The sequence below is a fragment of the Corvus moneduloides genome, chromosome 20, assembly GCF_009650955.1.
Source record: "Corvus moneduloides isolate bCorMon1 chromosome 20, bCorMon1.pri, whole genome shotgun sequence".
NCBI classification, from domain to species: Eukaryota; Metazoa; Chordata; class Aves; order Passeriformes; family Corvidae; genus Corvus; species Corvus moneduloides.
The window spans coordinates 4663600-4683012 of NC_045495.1; the positions used below are offsets into that span (position 1 = coordinate 4663600).

Genomic DNA, 19413 nt, shown 5'->3' on the forward strand with positions numbered 1-19413 from the left:
CAGCCAGCCAACAAGTGAGGGACACAAAAATAGCTGACCACATGTGTTGGGAGGAATTAAGGGGACTTCTGGATCCCCCTGAAAGTTCAGGACCAAGGCAAAGAATGGAATCAAGTTCTCCATCTTAATCCCCCAAACCATGACCTGCTCCTGCAGCCCTCAGCCTCACTGAACACGTGCACATTTCAGCACATCAGAACACTCTGCAGGAGGGTCTCTGCTGCCTGTTAATTTTCTGTGTTGACTGAAAACGGTACCTTGAGGGCAGAAAAAGCAATGTGTCGTTAGGACGGCTTTATGGTGAGTAAGTGTGATGGAGTTGACTTGAAGCTGCAGAGATGCCTCCAAGTCTGGGGTCCTGAGAGTTTTTTGCGTGCGTAATTTCCATAGTTTTCAGAAAAGCGAGCTCCCCCATGGAACCAGGCTGACCTCATCTGGGATCCTCGGCTGGCACGTAAATCTGGATGCACCACACGAGCCTCTGCCATGCAAGGAATGCTGGATGTGTGGGGCTGGGATCCTCTGGGAAGAGCAGCCATTGACGGTGCCAGCAGAGCAGTGAGGGGGCTGGAGAAGGGGCTGCTATGCTGTGCCTCACTTGTGCTGCTTCAGCCCCCTTTTCCACCTGCCTTTCCCTCTCCAGTGCCTCACCTGGCTTTATTCTTCCAAGCAAATGAACCAGCTGCTGCTTTGGTTGGAGTGGCATGAAAGAGCTGTCTGAGAGTGAGCACCTGGATTTCTGTAGGCCCCCACCTTGGCAAAGCAGGATGGAGGTGGCAGAAGGCACACCCAGACCCCTCTGCTGTCCCCTGCCAAACTTCTGGTTCCTGCTCCAAGTGTGAAGGTGCTAGGGATTTTGCTGAAACAGTCAAAAAATTTTTAACTTGAGAAGAACAATATATTTTCCCTAACCTCATTCTGGCAAATGGCTGAACCTTTGTAGTTGAAATTTTCCCAATAAATTTAGCTCGAGGAAAGCTTTTGGCATGAAGGATTGCAGCCTAAATGGTTAAAGTTTGGCAAAGTTCTTAGGAACTGAAACCAAGGTCTTCTAATGGAAAGTGTTAGGTAAGCATCACTGCAGGCAGAGTGGCTGGGCTGTGCCCCTCTTGGTGGGGTGTCCTTGGACTGGGGGTGCCACTGCCACCAGTCAGGGAGGCTGGAGGGACCAAGCAGGGCTGGAGTGGGAGGTGGGGAGGCAGTTCAGGCTTGCAAGCATTTGATGAAGACCCTGGGATTTCCTCCTTCCCAAGAGCACGGATTTCACTTCATGTTTTGGCATTTTCTTTGCAAACCGACACACTGAGCCCTCAGGAAGCCGTAAGAAGATGAGCAGCAAAGGAGGCAGGGAATGTGCTGGAACGGAAGCTCCACACTTTGCTGTTCCTGCCCCATCAAAGGCTCCTTTCTCTGAATGCTCCTGTCTGCTCGCATTTGCTCTCATGAGCTTTTACTGCAGGCTCAAAGTGCTCACCCGGGTTTGCACCCAAAGAATCCAGTTCCAGGCTGTCTGCTCACATTTTGCTGCCAAGGACGTGCCCACCCCCAGCAAGGGTTTGGGGAGGTGCAAAATGCTGCCCATTATTTGCTGCTGTTGTTTGTCCTGGTAAAACTTCCCTCGGGGCTGGAGGAAATCTCTTGGGGAGCCCTGTTCACACCTCCTCCCCGTTGTAAATAACATCCGACACAGTTAGGGCTGGGCACACGAAGCTCCTCGGGGGATGCTGGTAGCTCTTGCCATGCTGCTGTGTAACCCAGCCGGGCTCCCCAGCTCCTCACTGTCTCTTTTGGTGAGGTTCATAGCTCTGGCATCTTCAAAGAGGGCTGACAGATCCTCGTAGACAGAGGATAGGCATTAGGGGTTATCTTTTATCATTCTGCATCATTGCAGTGCCCCTAAAACCCTTTTCCATTTCTGTCATCCATGACTTTTCTTCTTTCATGCAGCATTCCCAGTTTCATCTGAATGCCCTGCTCGCCTTCGGGCCTTTTTGCCTTTGCAGCATCTTCAGTCCCATCCTGCTTGTGCTTTTTATGGCAAATATTCCCTCCACAGGAAGAGACAGCTGGTGCCAGGCTGGTCTGGAGCTATAGATATGCTGATGAGCCAGCGTGCCAGCTTGAAGGGCCACGCTTCCTTATGAGCCAGCCAGGAGTTACATCCATTTGGATTTGCCAGCCTTTCAGCTGCCAGACGGGTCAAATTCACGATGCTGTCAGTTGTTGGCAGCAGAACCTGTGGCTCTGGGGATCTGCAGTGAAGACTTTGCTGTGCCTGTGTCACGAGTGCCAGCGTCAGCTCCTGCGCTCGGAGCAGCTCCGGTGAGGGCAGTGCTGAGAAATGAGAGTTTCTCTGGCAATCCTCCAGGTTTGCCACCATGGATGGAGCCTGGGGGTGCCTTTTCCCCAGCTGTGATGGCCAGGGAGTGGCATGTCTCAGTGCAAATGTGACTAGTGACAACTGGGATGTATGTGCCTCCCCAGGCAGGGGGAGTGTTTCTGACTCTGTATGGGCTGTTCCACATCCCAGACTGACTCCCACAGCCTCAGCGGGGTCAGGGGGGCAGAGCAGGATGCTGGCCTTGCCGGCTGGGTCAAGCACCCCAAGCGTGTAGGGAGAGCTGCGAAGTGCTGCTTAGTGCAAGTGGAAATGGCTTCAATCTGTGTTTTGACTGATGGGTCTTTTCAGGAAATTTCTGAGAATAACATTTCTAAAAATGGCTGCTTCTTTCCACTGATATTTCCTGGAAAAGGCTGTCGTTAATTTTAAACCACTATCCTTTTCCCTTTTCAAGTGGAAATGGCTTTGTGCTTGTCCTCAAGGCTAATGTCATTCTTTCTGACCTAGCCCGGGTTGTGTGGTGGGGAGGGACTTTGTGCCACTGCCATTGCCTCCTCTTGCAGGTCCTGTTGGTCTTCCAGACCTGCAGAAATTGGGCTGTTGGGGACACTCTGTGCACGTGTCTGCTTTCCCCGTGGAAATTAACAACTTCTTATTAAGTTATTATTATTAATAGTCACTTCACAATGATGTTTTTTGTTGCTGACTCCTGGCCAGCCCCGAGTACACAAGAAAGCTGTCCCTAAAGTCATTCCCTAAAGCTTTGTTCATCAGGGTCAGGAAGGATATACTGAGCTGGTTATCGCACCCCAGGTGCAAGGATCCAGCCCTGCCTGGGCTTAGGGACAATCAGAGCCAGAGACAAGCTCCTGGAGCAGCCAAAGGGAGCTGGCATCACTGAGCTGTCTGGGGCAGGCAGCCCCTTCACGTCGGGCAGAGCATGGCTTCCCCTGTGGCTCCTGGGCAGGCTCGCTGCTTCGGGTGGGAATATGTCATTAATTTTTATACCTTCCCCTGTAAACCATCGACCCTTTTTATGATGTCATGAGGGATTCCTTAATTTTGCAGCTGCTTCCTGGTTACGTCAGAGAAGAGCCTCCCGTCCTAGAGCCCAGCACTGCAGTCCAGGACGGCTGGAAACAAATGAAGTGTTGAATATCTAATGGCTTCCACAGGGAGAGCTGCTCCATCCTCCCCAGGCCCCCGGCATTCCTCACCTCCTAGGCCTCCCTCCTTCCCTCCCTCGGACAAGTCAGGGTTGCAGAGGGAGCTGCCGGCTCCTGGGCGGCCCCAGCTGCTCTGGGAACACGTGCAGCGAGTTCCCCGGTGCTGCTGCTGCTGCTGTGACTGGGACCCTCCCAGGACCTTCCTGCCATCAGTACAGGGAGGTGGATTGGGGGCATCCAGGTTATTACTAAAATCCAAAGGTTGCTTTGGAAGGGGTTCAGCGCTGTGTGCTGCAGGTGGGGATGTTCAGCTCGGCCACAGTGCTGGGTGGACTGGGACTGCCATCCTGTTTGCTCAGAGTCAGGGAGCATCCTTCCAGGAAAGCTGCCCGTGGTTCCCAGGGTATTAGCCAGGGCTGAGCAGTGCCTCCAGGTTCCCAGGCTCTCTCGGGGGCAGATGAGTGCGTTTGTGACTCGCCAGTTCCCAGAGCTGGGAGTGCCAGTGAGTCACAGGTTCCCTGCGAGGGGGTGTCGGGGAAATGCCCCACAGCTCTGAGCGTCCCCCTGGCTTTGCTGCTTTATATTCCCGTGGTTGTGTGCGGTCTCCACCAGGCAGGGCCGGCAGCAGGGCTCTCCTCACCCATTTCCTGCAGACAGCCCCACCCCGGGGGGCTGCCCTGTAGCCCTGCCAGGGCTGCGTCTGGCGGGGAGTGACTCACTGGGAAAGCTGTGTCTGAGGGCTGAGGGAGCAAAGGAATTGCCTTCAGGTGGTGTCAGCTCCGAGGTGACCAGCCCAGGTCTTTTCCCCTCAGGGCAGCAGCCAGCTGGTGAATCAGTTGTCTGTGCCTCCACACTTGATGTGCTGACACATCAGCCGGGTGCCTTCGCCCCCAGCCCTGCGCTCACCGAGCTCCTGCAGCTCCTGTGTCCCCTGGCCAGCCCGTTATGTCATCCTTGGGATTGTGTCCATAGAACTGTTCGTTCTTTTGAGTGCCTTCCCATACAGTCCTTCAGCCTGTCACCAGGAAAGGTGGATTCAGCTGTTGTTCCCTGGGAGCAAAGCACATCCCTGCTGCTCTGCCAGCACTGGGATCACCTGCTGCCAGCACTGCTCTGTGCTTCCCGGCATGGGGCCACTGCTCAGGTGAGGACAGAGAGGCCAGCATGGAAATTGTCCCCCTGGAGCCCTCCTGACCCTTGGCTGGAGCAGTCTGGTTGCTTGAGTCAAAGGAATCTGGTCTCCTTTGAGACTTGTTGGCTGGGATTGTTTTAACTGTGGAAGGTTCAGCATTCCTTGTGTTTTGTTAGCTGGGATGGATGGATGGAGGAGCATGTCCTCTGCTTGCTTGTGAGCTGAGGGGTTGCTGTGGCTCCTTTCCACCTAAGCTGGGGGCACTCTCGGAGCAGAACAGCTGGGAGCCCTCACTCCCAGCCCCTGCCCCATCCCTGTGAGCAGCCCACGTGTTCTGTGCTCGCTGTGCCCCGATTGTCCCTCACAGGATTTCCTTCAGCACATGGCACTCGAGCTGCCACGAGAAGCTTCCTCCAGCAAATCCCTCTCCTCGTAGGCGGCTGCCCCTTGCTCTTTTCCCATTCCCATTTCCCGTGGCTGGTTGTGTTGCCCTAATAAAGGTTTGGCACTGCTGTTTTGCACACCCTAGTGGGAGAGGGGATGTGTTTATCACTTTTCCTGGAGATTATCTGTTTAAGCACTCTCTGACAGTTACAATAACAAGGGCAGCGCGTTGTGTTTCCCAGCAAAAGGACACTCGCTGCTGAAAGATGTATAGCACTAATTAGAAATACATAACATCCGGCCACATGGCAGCCTTCTCCCGGCCGCTCCATTTCCTGAGCTCAGACGACTTTGACGACAGTTGGTTTATGTTTTCCATGAATATAACGTTCTCAGAGAAACACAAATTTCTCCCCGCTACAAAAGTCCCCTTTCTCTCCGTCTCTCACCCTCTCCCCTGTGCGACAGGTAGATTGATGGCTGCAGAAGTCCTGGGTCGGGCTCTGCTGCAGGCTGGGTGGGAGCAGAGCCCAGGTAGGTGCTTGCAGAGGGCGCTGCAGCTGCTGATCCACCCAGCTCTCTGCAATCCCTGCAGGAAACTGCCTCCTGATAGGAAAACAGCGCTCTCTGTGCAGCCCAGTCCTCAGCTGGAAAAAAAACCCTCTTTCCTAAGTGTAAAGAAACAGGAGGACTCCTCTGCAGCTCAGCCACTTTTCTTGATCTTCAGAAAAACCGCCCGTCCCTGGTTCCCAGTTGCTTTTGCTCTATGCTCGCAGCCTGATGCTCATCAGCTCCCATTTTTTCCATCCCATCCCTCTCCCTCTCTGGCCTTTGGGCTCTGCTTCAGAGCAGATAGCCTGGGCACAGTTGGAGGAGCCTGGGTCCAAACTCCAGCTCGCAGCAAGCAGCAGTCAGTCGGACAAGGACATTTTTACAGAGGTCCCCACGTGCTGCATGGGAGCTCTGCTGCCTGTAACACAGGTTAGGTGAAGGGAGGTAGGAAGATGGAGCATGCTCAGGGAGGTGAAATCTTAGCAGGTTTTAACTGTTGAAACGGATTCCTGTTGAATGTGGAAAAACTGCTGTCTTTCAGATGTTTATAGCTTGGCCAGGAATTGACAGATTTCTAGTAGGGCAGGAAAACTCTCTGTTAAAAAGGTTATTCTGCAGCAAAATCTCAGATCCTTGTTCCAGGATTTGCAGTTGCTAGATTAGCTCAAGGAAAAGGTTGTAAGTGGTTTTTTACAAACAGGGGTAAGCCACTATCTTGTTTCCTAGCCTCATTCTCACAAGTGGCCAAGCTGTTTTGGCTGAAAATTTCCAGGAGAATTCAGGCTAAGGCAGGCACCCAGCATGGAAACTTCAGCAAAGTGTGAGCCAGCTGGAAAAAGGGGCTGACAAGTGGCAAGTGTCCAGCAGGGTGCTCAGAACTGTCACAGCTCATGTCCTGCTGCCAGTCTGACCTCCAGGGCCCTGACCTTCACAGGGGCTTGCAGGGGTCTGCAGGGCTCTCACTTATTTTTCTGGTGCAGAAAGACAGATCTTTGAGGCAAATTCAGCCTATGAAGTGTGGGGCAGTGCAAATCAGTCATTTCAAAGTGTTTGATGACACTTCTGCTTTAAAATGCTCTGGCTGCTCCTTTCTAGCCCCATGCAGCATTCCACGGACCTGAGTTTTGCTGATGTTGATGTGGGGCTACAGGTGGTCACGAAACAACTCCAGCCTAAGGAAGCTCCCAAAAGGAGGCTTTTCAGGCCAGCTCAGCTCCCTGCTGTGGCTGCAGCATTGCTCCACGGGCTGTGTGTTGGTACAGCAACACAGACGAGGGTGTGAATTTACTTTGAGTCAGTCTTGGCTGCGAGTGCTGCAGGCTCCTGACCTTAGGTTGTGGTTTAACAAGCAGTTATTGAGGTAGCGGTGCCAGCTTTGCCCACCTGCCTCTCCACCCACCACGCAGCACCTTTGAAGGCAGTGGTACAGCTGAGAGGTGACATTTGTGAGCCCGCTGAGCTGCGTGATCGTGCTCACAGGGGTGGCTGCACAGGCAAGAGCTGAGAGGTGACGTGACAGGAGCTGTTTATCCAGGGCTGGCATTAACAGGGACGTTTGCCGGGTTTCAAGGGGAGAAAGGTGGAGAGGGAATGTGTTGTGGTTGGTGGTGCTGGATGATTTCCTGTGGAGTGTCACTGCCGTGGCTGCTGGTGGCACAGAGGAGCCACAACTCCAGCCAGCTCAGAGCTTGTGACCTTGTGGCACCTTCTTTTGTGTGTGATTCCTTTCCACAGTTGTCTGACACCTCCACAGTGTGCCCTAGCTGCGCAGCGTGGCTGGGTGTGAATTGGGAGGGTTATCTGATTACAGCCCCATTTGGGGTTTCAGGGGAGGAAGTGGAGTAGATCTGTGGCAGCTTTAGCTGTTGGGGTGCCACTGATGCCACTTTAAGTCTCTGTCACCGAGCTTTTGGTGACAGCCTGCAGGGATAGGATGCAGGTTTGCCTGTGGACCTGACAGTCATTCTGCTTGTCCTGCACCCACTGTGGATCTGGGGAAACAGATCTGGGGAAACAAGGTTTGCCCTGATTTGGGCAGTCAGGATCTCTCTCCCTGCTCTGTGGCAGCTGGTATCTCCATTTTTACTAATGCGGTGCAACCGCAGGGACAGAAATGACCTAAGTGTCGCTCCATCCTCCAAAAACATCTCTTTTCCAATAAGTTTGTGTCTTAATGTGCATTACCAGCAGCACAGACCATTGCTCAGCTCAGAAGTAATGATGCCCTGTGGGCTGCAGAGATTTGTTGCTCCAACCCTCATTTCAGCATATTTTCTGCAAAGTATTTTCCTCTTAGTGCCAGGGTAGGCTCAGACACTGCACGCTGCGGGTGCAGAGAGTTGGTTTCCTTATTGCCCATCACTCAAAACACTCTGCAAGTTTCTGTTTAAACACTCCAAGTGCTTTGCCCTTTGATTGTACCCTCACCTTGTCTCCTGTGGCGGGGGTGACCTGGGGTTTGTCCCCACAGCCTCTGTTAGCCCTGGCCACTGTCTCCCAGCTCGGGGCAAGCCAAAGCTCCCAGCTTCCCGAGGAAGGTGGTGAAAAGGCACAGAGAGAAAGTTTCTCCTGATTTATGGTGTTTTCCCCTTTTGCCCTACAATTAAGCTCTTAAGAACCTTTGCTGGTGCATGTTCAGGGGTCTTGAACAAGCACCCACCTGGATGTTTGTCCTTCCCTGCTGGGGGAGCCTCCTGGGAATGAGGCCGATGAGCTCATCCGGTGAATGAACTTTGAGGACTGGGAGAGGTTTGTGCATTTTATGAGTTTAATGATGAGCTGACAACACCCATGGTAGCTGAGCTGGAACTGTGTCACAACAGCCCTTAAATGTGGGTGTCCTGCTGCTCTTACCTGCACAGTGGGCAGCTTTGCAGGCTGTGCCAGGGCACTGAGTATCATTGGGGTACATCAGAGCACCGTGCCTTTATGACCTGGTGGGCACATGGTTTGTGTCTGCAGCAACACAGGATGTTTGATGGACAGCTGTACCTGCCACAGCTCAAGTGCAAGAAACTTTTTCCTGTATTTTGGTTGTTAAATGTTGTGTGGGGAACTTTTAGCCTGCTGGTGGCAGTGGGAAGGGCTGGGACCAAGCCTGGCCACAGCCACCACAGAACATTGGTCTGGCTTTTGCAGCCAGTCTCTGAAATACACCCTGAAATATGGGATGCTCATCACCTTTGCCATCACAAACACCTTTAAGCTTTGCCTGTTTTGGGGGGGATCAGGATGCAGCTTTTGCACCAGCTCAGTTTGGGGGTCACTGTGAGTCTGGCTTGAGCACTTGAGTGCCTGGAGTCGTGGGGGTTGCCCACTCAAAGTGTGGGGGTCCTTGTTGAAATGCCTGAAGATTTTCACCGCCCAGGGGACTTGTCAGACTCAGGTGTGGCAGCTGGACCACCGTGGTCTTGTTATGTGTCCATTTAGGACAAGAAGTGAAGACAGTGCAGCATCTCGCCCGAGTGCGGGAGGAGGGAGCGCGGGGAAGACAAGTGTAATTTCTTGGACTGGACTGTGGCCAGAGCCCTGGGACTAACACTCTTAATTGTGGGAAAGGCTTCATGAAAGAGATTTACTGTCCCAGAGTGGTCACATCTTTAGTTTTATGTTTCTTCCAAAAGCTGACAGCCCCTGCAGTACGGCACTTCCTACCATTGCTCTGTGGCACCGGCTCAGCCCTGGCTCCGGGAGCAGAGCACCCTCATTCAGGTACCAGGTGCTTTTGGTGCCCTCAGTGGTCTCCACGCTGGGTGCTGAACTCATTGACAGCTGTAAGAACTGTCAATCAAGCCTACAGATGTTCCTCCTTATTTTTCATGTGTTTTCTTGGTGCGTTCTAGTCTTTTTTTGGTTGTTTTTAACCTCCCACCCCACTGCTCTGAAATGATCTGTCCTTAAAACCCCACTGTTTGTTCTGTGCACCTCAGGTGTTTTGCTAGCCACAGCTTAAATGGGGTGTCAGTGTCTTGCTCTAATCCTCTTGCCCTTTGCTCAAAATCCCTGCTCTGCCACATCTGGGCAGTTCAGCTCCCAACACCTCCATGCTGGTGCTGATGTTTCTGTTAGAGGTGCTGGGGGGCTCGGGGGGCTCTCCCTCCCCCTGCCAGCCCTGAGGCTTCACTCACCGATTCAGAGTCAGTACCTGTGAGTTTGTAAAACTCCTCTGCCTGCCTTGGGGCAGCTGTTCTCAGGCTGAAAGCTCTGATCCTGCAGAAAGCCAGCAAGGAGCATCCTGCACAGAGTAAATGGCGTGGGTGGATAGGAACCCCCTAAGTGTGTGGGTTCTCCCCAGCCAGCCACTCCCCCACATCTTGGGAGGATGTAGGGTGGAGTAGAGGGAGTTGGGAAGGCAAAGGCTGCCCTTAAGGCTTAAACCCCTTCAGGGAGCTCTGGGCAGGCTGGCATGTCCCGCAGCACTCCCCAGCCTAACCCATGCCCGGCTCCAGGCAGTTCCCTTGAGCCAGCTCCCCGCTGCTCTCAGCAGCCTCAGAAGTGGTTTCTGGCTGGGTGGATGTGCTGGGGGGATTTGCTCTCACTCCGAGCCGGCTCTGTTTGGAAGAGCTGTGGTCATGTGGCATCTCCTTGAGTAACAGTTCCAATTAAGCTCTCTTGACAAGCTGTTGTGTGACTGTGGAGCTAATGGGAGGAACCCCCTCCTCAGCTGCTGAGGTTGAAACTCCAGCAGGGAGAGAGATCAAACATGCAGCTAATTACCCTTTTAACACTTAAACATACCCCCCTCCTCAGGGGAGGGCATCAGCCTGGAGCAGCAGCTTCTGTGCTGGGAGCCCTGAGTGCCAGCATGGTCCTGGCTGGCTCAGCACACGCCATGGGCTTGGGCATGGTGTGGGCAGGGTGGCTGCAGCCTCTTTCTACTCCAGAGCAGCTACTCACCACCTTTTCTCCCCCCTACATGGAGCAATTATGTCTGGGATGGGTGTGAGTTAGGGAATCGCTCACCCCTGCCCCTCGTGGAGGCTGTGAAGGTGGAACCGGATGGAACATCTGACCCAAAACCTCTCTGTCTCCTAGAGTGCATCTCTGAGGACTGCCGTTCCGTCATCCAGGAACAGGCCACGGCCCTGGGGCTCTCCATGTTTGCACTCCTGGTGAGGAGGTGCACCAGCCTGCTGAGGGAATGTGTGCCAGGTAAGGGCGTAGCAGCAGGACCCATGCAGGGGCCCACGAGGCAGCCTGGTGGGGGTCAGGCCTTCATTCTCTGCTGGTTTGCACATCCCTTCCCCTCTGTTGGGGCATTAGGATCATCCCCTAGCATCTCAAGCTCTGCCCAGGTTATAGCTGGATGAGCTGCAGGAAAGCCCTTGATGTGTGCAGAGAGAAATATTTGGAAGAAAGGGATGGACTCAGGCCATGCTTTCTGCCAGCAACTGGGAAACTTCCCAAAACTGGGACCTGGGTATCCTATCTCTCTGATTGGTGCAGTGGCACCCTGCTGCCCTCAATAAAGGGATCACAAACACCCTGGCTTGCCTTCTAGGCCAGTCCATGTAGGGAGAACAGATCTGTCTTTGTGCTTGCTGTGGGTTGTGGCTGTTCCCTTGTGCGTCCAAGGCTGGGATGTTGGGATCTGTGTCATACTTTCCCAGTCCCTGCCTGAGCCTGGCTGTGGTGAGCTGCCTCAGCTTTCACGTCTTGTATTTGCAGTTCAGCCACAAGAGATGGAGCAGGAGGACGACATCAAGGTCTCTGCCTTGCCCCAGGACCTGAAGGAGCTGCTCCCCAGTGTGAAGGTCTGGTCGGACTGGATGCTTGGCCACCCGGACACCTGGAATCCTCCTCCAACGTCTCTTGAGCTCCCCAAACAGTACGTGCACCCTCTGGTTTTTGCTCCCTCCCTGAGCTCCTCATGCCACCCCTCCCCCTTGCTCATGCTTTACTGCTGGCTGTGGCACCATGACCTGAGCACCCAGGCAAGGCCCACTGCCCAGGAAATGTTGGGAATTTGTCCCCCTTGGTGACACAGTGACTTCTTCACTGGTGTGTGAGTGGTGCTGGAGGGTGCCTGGTGGCTGCCCTTTGTTTCCCTGTATTAGAAGATGGCTTATGAGGTGGATTTTTACTTTCTGCTTAGGATGTGCATCTGGTTTTGTTGGGATATCCCTCCTTTAGGTGTTCCGCTGGCTCAGCCAGCTGGACAGGCAGGGCCTTCCTCTGGACCAGAGGGAACTCCATTTCCAGCATAAGCATTTTGTTACCTTTTTTTTTGACTTGAGTCAGGCCAACCTTGGTTGGGCTGGGCTAGCCTGGAGCAGCTTGCCTGTTCTGGAGCTCCAAAAGTCACCTCCCCTCTGCTTCAGAAACCGCTTGTCCCTACCCTGCAATGCACAAAAGGGTTAATTTTCTAAACTGGCCAATTTCAGCCCATTCGTCCATAATGCGGACTAGGCAATTTGCATATTTTTGGACAGAAAATTGAGCGAAGGGGCCAAGTATGGAGTATGCGAAACAGCATCTGAGCATGCTCCGTAGCTGCTTTCCCGCAGGATTTTCCATCTGCCTCCGGTACTCCGGATCCAGAGCCTGAAATCACGTCTTATTGTTAATCCAAAGGAGCCAGAACCCAGGGTGATGGGAAGGCGCATTAAGAGTAATCCAGCAAAGTGGCTTAACCATTAATGGGTCCCCGCTCCGTGCGTCAGGTCCAGTCCTGCTCTCCTGGTTTATTGCCTCTTACTCCAGTTCTTTTTCATTTGGCTGAGGAAATGGAAATCTCACACAGGAAGTTCTGGGCCTCATTTTGTGGAGATGGAGTCTGTTTTCTGTTTGTCGGCTGCTCGGTGTGGGACCGCTGCCTGCTCATGTGAACTGCTGCCCATCTTTGGGCAGGAACTCAAACTGGGATCCGTCACGTGAACGCGGCTGCACCAATCCCCCCCTTCCCCTCGCGCTGCCTGCGCAGGGAGCCGCCGAGCCCTTGGCCACGGGCAGCCTCGAGATGGAATTTCTGATCGGGCTCACACAGCCAGCGCTCGGCGCCTGCCCCAGGACGAGCTGCTCCCCCTCCTGCGGGGCGCGGGGCCGTGTCCCCCTGGCGTGACGGAGCAGGTGGTGGCAGCCCACCCCAGGGCTCTTGGGGGAGCGGTGGGTGTAGGCTGGGGGCTCTACTCCACAAGATCCTGATGTGCTCAGTGGAGGAATGAGGGTCTCCGTCTTGCTTGGCCTCTCCATGGAGGGTGGCTGAGCAGCCCCTCTTGTCCCACTGTGCCCATCCCATCCCACCTGCCCTGCGTTGGCTCCCAGCTCCTCCACCGCGGTGCTCTTTGGCTCACATGGAGAATCTGCCTTAGCCATGCTGCTCTTCCAGCCCAGACCTCTTGTATGGATGGGTGTTGGTGGTTCCACAGTCCAGGACTCTGGGACAGCAGTGTTTGAGCTTCCGTGGAGATGCAGGTAGTGACGAACAGCAGGGAACCAGCTCTGCTCTTGGGCATGACCTGGGATTTGCAATGTTTGCCCTGGGGATAGGAAAGGAAAAGGAGAGCACTGGGTTAGTGTTTCAGCTCTCTATTGACACAAGCCTGCTGGCTGCCCTGGGGCTCTTCAGGAACCAGGTAGAGCCGCCGAGTGCAGGGGTTTAGATAGGAGCAGCTTCAAAGAAGTTTAGAAGTAAAACATGGGTCAGAGCAGCAGGCGTGGTGGAGTAAGCCAAGGTTTATGGGCAGGGTGAGCTCAGGAGCAGGGAGAGCACGTGAGGAGCAAGTGCAGATGCCAAGTTGCAGAACTGAGTGAGGAGCCTGTGCCGTGTCACACATGCTCCTGCCTCTGAGACATGCTGTGAGATTCCACCACTGCCAACAGAGAAGCTGTTTGGATACTCTCAAACCACTTTCCTTGTGATGGTGTGGGCGCAGAAAAGGGATGTAGAAATCCCCTGAAGCACAGCAGAGCCCTGCAGGGATGCCATGAACGTGCTAAAGCTTCTGGAAAAAACAGGCCTCATACCCACCTGGCAGCCCACTCAGAGCCCAGAGCTTGCATCAAAGTGCAGCTCATCCGGGGCCAGGATGCCGGGCTGGGCTCGGGGCCAGCGAGGCAGCTTGGCAGGACTCGGCCGGAGCTTTGGGCCGGGGCTGCGTGTCCCAAGGCCTCGCTCACCATGTTCACAATCGCTTCTTCTTCATATGGGAGAGAGCTGGGGGACTTTGAGAACGTCTAAACTCAGCCCAGCTGTGGCAGTTGGTTTATTGCTTTCAGCTGGTACTTGAACCCGGGTCCTGGTCTTGGAGTCTTTCCCAGGTTTAATCCCCGGAGCTTTCTCTGCAGCTGTATGACACTGCGCTGACCCCGAATGAGGATAGGAAAATAGAAACGGTGCCAAGCCAGAGTCTCTTTTTCATTTGGAGTCTGGCTGTCTGCCCATGACCAGGGTTACATAATGGGAAACATAGCTGGGGCTCTGGAGAGCCCGCGTTTCACCACGCTGCCCAGACCTTCGCGTTCTGATGCTATATATCTTCCTAATTGTAGCTCGGATGCATTTATCACACTGCTGGATTTGAGTCCTTACAATAAAAAAAAAAACCCAACAAAACCAACCCCACACCAAATTCCTCAGCTCGCTGCTTTCCCCCTTGGACAGAGGCGGAGGGAAAGGTGTGAGGAGCGAGCGCTGCCGAAAGCCGGCAGATGGATGTGAGCCATGCGGGAATGGGCTCCGTGGAGTGGGATGAGAGGCTCAGGAGGCTGTGTCTTCAGGGTCCTTTTTCTTGGTGGGAGCTTGGGAATGAACCCTGGTTCCTGGCAGACATCCTGTCCCTACCTGGGGGCTCAGCAGTCTTGAATTCAACCCAAGCGAGAAGCTCCATCTTTCCCCAAATCCACCCTTCTTGGTCTAGTGCACTCATCCAGCTCCTGGCCACACTGCATGGTCACCATGGCTCAGGGGATGCCCTGGAACAGTTGTTGGCCTTCCTAAACACCTCTCTGTGTGTATTTGAGAGGTGAAGGGTGTCCTTCCTATTTTGGAAGAGGTGCTCAGCAAGCTTTCCATGACTCTTTCCTCATGTCTTTCCAGAATAGGAGCTAAACTTAACCTTGGACTTCTCTGCTTCAGTGCCTCGGGAATTGTGTGTCTGAACCAGGTGTTGCCAGGACTTCTAGCAGCAAGCAGCTGTCACTTTTGTATCTTAAAATTAATTTCTGTCTGCATGTTTTATGGCAAACCTTGTGTCGAGTTCTCTGCAGGTGGTTGTTTAAGGCAGTTGGAGAAGCATCTTTCAGACCAAATGTCCCCAGGAGTAAATTGCAGAGATTGGGGTGTAAAAGCAGGGATTCTGGGAAGAAGGGAGTAGGGTGGATCCCCCAAGGCAGAGATATTGGCAGCAGATGGGTCAAAAGGTGGATCTCCAAGGAGGCCACTGTACAAGTGACTCCATCCCCTTTTGGGACATATGGCTGGGAAGCAGGTGAAGAGGGCTGGACAGAGGGAGCAAAGCTGCTCCTTGCTCTGCTCTGTTGCCATAATTAATCCATTGCTAAACAAAGCACAGGGACTGATGGGGAAGCCACTGGCTAGACAGACACTGCTGCAGGGCTGACCCTGGCAAACCCATGCTCCTTCCACGTGGGGCCAAGGGCCTCTCAGTTTGTGGAGACCGTCTGCAAACATTTAGAAATGGTTAATTTAAACCGAGTATTAAATTAAATCCAAAAGCTGTGAGCACATTCTAGAGCTTACCTTCCCAGAGAGATGTGCCAGATCGCTCTCATCACATGGCTCTTGCAGAGAAGTGTCACTGAGATGGCAGCTCCCACTGGGAGGGATGGACAGAGTCTTGCACAGGGGTGCCAAGACATTGCTGGAGTTTGCTGGAGACTAAATGGAAAATCCCTTTTGCAGATCCCAGCCTCAGTAACACTGGCCACCAGTTTCCCTATGGAGACATCAAAGCCAGGGTTCAGAGGTGTCTCAGTAGTGTAAACCTGGTTGAGATTGGAGATAAAGTTGACCAAAGGAGAAACCAAAAGTCTCTGTGGAGAAGGGGGCTGTGGCAAAGCAGAGGCTGGCTGGGAGGAGACTGCACTTCTCCTGGGGAGGAGAGCATCCCTCCAGCTCTAAAGGCGGCTTCCTGGGAGAGGAATGGGTTTATGGATAACCGTGTACAGGGCAGAGTGGGGGAAATCGCTGATGCAGAAGGGCTTGTGACCACCTCATCCTGCTCTCTCTCAGCCCGGAACAAGCTTGGTGAACACCTTTTGGGAAGAGCTCCAGTGGCCAACCCTTTTTGCTCCTTGCAAAGGAGCCACTTTCAGTTCAGCTTCCCATGGTCCAGCAGAGAGGAAGCCCAGGAGGAGGCTGCAGAGCACCTCATCCGGCGGGCACCGGGAGCGCGCGGCCCGAGGCGTTTGCCATCTGCACGGCAGCGCGGCTCGGCAGCGGCTGGGAACACAATGCAGGGCTTCTTCTGCGCCGCGCTTTCCGGGTTTGTGCTGCAGCTGTGGAGTTTGGATGTTAGTGTTTAAACAAGCTGGTATTACACAGGAAATGGCCACCTCCACAGGCCCCCGCAGGCTTGTAACATGGGGTCATTGTGCTTGATATTAATCACCAGGCAGCCCGCGCCCCTGGTGAGGATGGTGGCTCACGCCAGAGCCCTGCGTGGGGATTCGGCGAGCATCAGGCTCACCCTGGCATCCTCTGCTCTCCCCGTGCTTCACCGTGTGCCTTTGGCCGGGTGGTGATGCATCATCTCTGCCAGGAGCCATCCCCAGCCTCGCCAGGGCGGTGCTCGGCCCCAGAGCCGCGGTCCAGCTCGCTGCGCACTTGCGCGGCTCTCGCCGCTGCCTGGCTGGGCCGTGTCCGTCGGCGTTGCAGCTGGGCTGCGCTCACACTGACAGCTACATTAAACCTGGAATCCTGAGGCAATAAAAAAGAAATTAGCTCTTATTTTTTTTTCCTGTCCTAGTGGAATAAGCAAATGTAAATGTGTCTGTGGGGAAGTGAATGAACCCCCGTTCCAAGGAAAGACCTCGCGCTAACCCCCTTCTTGCTTCCTCGCTTAAAAGCTCTGGGAGCCTCGTCCCTGTACCTGGGAGTGGCGTGCCTGGGCTCAGTGTCAGTAATTCAGGGCCTCCCTCCGCTGAGGGACGTCGAAGCCGTGGCACTGTGCTTGCACAGAGCTTCCAGGCACCTGGAACTGCCTGGGCTCTGCACGGAGGCTCCAGCACCACCGTGCCATGGGGTGACATAAGCCAGAAATGCCTGGGGCTAGCCGTGAGGTTGGTCCTGGGCAGGGGCAGTGGGGAGAAGGAGGCTGAGAGGGCTCACAAGTGTTGTGTGACCTTCCAGGGCGAGTGCATGTCCCAGCAGGAGATTCACAGAGCCATAGGTGTCAGTGTGAGCCGTTTGTCCCCGCTGGCTTTGCCAGTGAATGATCTTGGTGGTGGCAGTGATGGGAGATGTGCTGCAGAGGAGGAGCTGCACCTGAGGGGGTGGCACAAAATGGTCAGAACTGATCTCTGCAGTGCTGCCTCTGCCATCACAGGAGAAAACCAGGGAAAAATGCCAGCACTGCTTCTTTCTTGGCTTTCTGAAGGCTCTGCAGGGCGCTGCTGGGGTAGCATTGCAGTGAGAGCTGGCTACCCAGGGAGCCAGCACCGTCTGAGGTTTGACTGGAGTGAGCCCAGGGCGGGAATCTGTCACATCCAGGGCAAATGGCAGATGTGGCAAGGCACTGTCAAGCTGTAGGTGAAGGATGAAGTGACAGGGACTGCTCTCACACTCACAGGTGGTGAGGGGTGCCCTGCCTGGCAATGCTGCCAGGGGGGAGAGGGAAGGGCGCTGCTGGGCTGGGTGCCTGCAAGGGCATTAGCAGTGCCAGCTCAGTGACTGTTCCTGTGGCATTTTTCTGACTTTGGATCCAAGCCCTGTGGAGGGAGATGCTCCTTGTACCTCATCTGTGCTGATACCCCTGCCACCGCTACCCCTACCCTGCTGTGAATCCCAGTCCAGCCCAGCATCCTGCCACTGCCCTCTGCCTCCCTCCCGCCCTCACCATCACCATCATCCCCTGCCTGCAGCTCTGCTTATTGGGAATACGGACGAGCTCTCCGCAATGTGTTTCTTTCCACTCTCCTCCACCGTGGCCCCATGCAGCTGGCTGTCCCAGCTCCCTGGGAATGTCCCCTGCATCCCTGCCTGTCCCCAGCACCCCAGTGCTCTCATTCCCCAGCAGTTGCGGGCACTTTTCCCATTCCTCTCCCTGCTGATGCCTCTGCACCTCCTTCATCCCGGCAAGCCCTCGTGGCCGTGGGGCCCCACCAGTGCTATGTGACTGGCCTCAGGCAGCCAAGCCCAGTTGCCAGCAGGGCACTGGGGGAGGCTGAGCCTCCCAAGCCCTGTGCATCTCCCATGGGCAGAGCTCGCTTTGGAGGTGGCCCAGAGCAGCCCTATCACATCCGGTGCTTGTCTCTGCAGCCCGGGCCGGAGGATAAACTATCAGGGCTGTGGGGCAGTGGATCATTCCTCTTATTATTTTCTTCTTTTGCAGATAGGGGTCGTGGAAAGTTCAGTTCCTTTTAACCCTCGCAGCTCTGTTTATTTTCCAGCTGGTAGCACAAACGCAGCGTTTCCCATTACATCACAAAGGGCCTCGGACAGATCCCTCCGAAAAACGTGTTGCAACTGTTTATTTTTTTCCATATTTAAACATTTCTGACAGCCAGACCTGGCTGAGCCAAGCGATGGAGCTTTGTGAATGAACCCAGCTCCTGGTGTCTGTGACCAGAGGGTTTTGAAGGACCTCTTCTCCCCTGCAGGACGTGGGCTAGGGCTGGCTCGGGGACGTGGGCGACTCTGCGTTACATGTGTGCTGATTATGTGCCGGGCTTTGATTAATGGCTCCTCATTCTGCCTGGCTCCCAGGACGCTCTTGAAAACAAGATGTTTCATTTCAGTGTGCTTTCCTGGTACATTGATTCCCGTAAATAACCGAGTGCAGACTCTGTCCACCTGGAGCAGTTCAAAGAGCAGGGGGCCTCCCTCCAGCCCTGGGCTGCCTCGGCCCGCACCGGTCACTGCTGCACCCCAGGGGATGCTGGATTCCCTGTACTTTTCTCCAGAGCTGTGGGGTGGAGGAACAGCCCACCAGAAGCACATCAGCCCCAGTTTCCCCTATTTCCTACTTAAATCCCAGTTTACATCCTAAAAAAAACCCCAATCTGAGTGTTTGTAGAAACAGGAAGGAGAAATGCAGTGCAAGGCAGCCTGGTCAGCTGTAGTACCCCGCCATGCTTGTTGCCTGTTTCCCTGCTTTCTCCACACTGGCTCACTCTGGGGTGCTGGATCCTCCTTGGGTTGTGCTCAGCTGTGGGGGTGTGTGATGGGAACCCGTGGAAAGCGGTCCAGGGCTACCCTTGGCCTCGCGTTTGCACCCTGCACATCACTGCCACTCTGGGAACACGAGACATGGCACAGGCAGCTTTGCAGGTCTCTCGTGAGTGCTGAAACCCATGGCCAGAAGCAAACCACAGCTTTAACCCCCCACGGCTGGGGTTTAACTGAGAAAATCTCTGTGCTGCAGAGCCTGGCTGCAGCACGTGGTCACAGCCGATAAGAGCTGCTCGAAGGAGAGGATGCTCGGGGCTGGGCTGGAGCCCCCTCCAATCCAGGGTGGATTGGAGCCCTCCAAGAGCCCTTTCAGCCCCGACAGCAATGCGGGTGTTCGCTCTGTCCTCCCAGCAGGCTTTAAAATTGAGTAACTCATCCCTTCTCCCATCTGGAACCAGCCGGGTTCCCGTCGGCGCCGCACGCGGAGGCCGCTGCCCACGGGCGCTCGGGCTGGGGGAGCGGGCAGAGGTGGGCAGCGCAGCGGCGA

The 19413-nt window shown here is 54.6% G+C and overlaps 1 protein-coding gene across 1 annotated transcript in view; it reads left to right on the forward strand.

Annotated features, from left to right (window-relative positions):
* SMG6 (SMG6 nonsense mediated mRNA decay factor) overlaps positions 1 to 19413 on the forward strand; it is a 105738-nt gene that overhangs the window by 40170 nt on the left and 46155 nt on the right. The window contains 2 exon segments of the mRNA XM_032129869.1: positions 10610 to 10726; positions 11243 to 11402. Coding sequence (XP_031985760.1) covers positions 10610 to 10726; positions 11243 to 11402 — 277 coding nt within the window.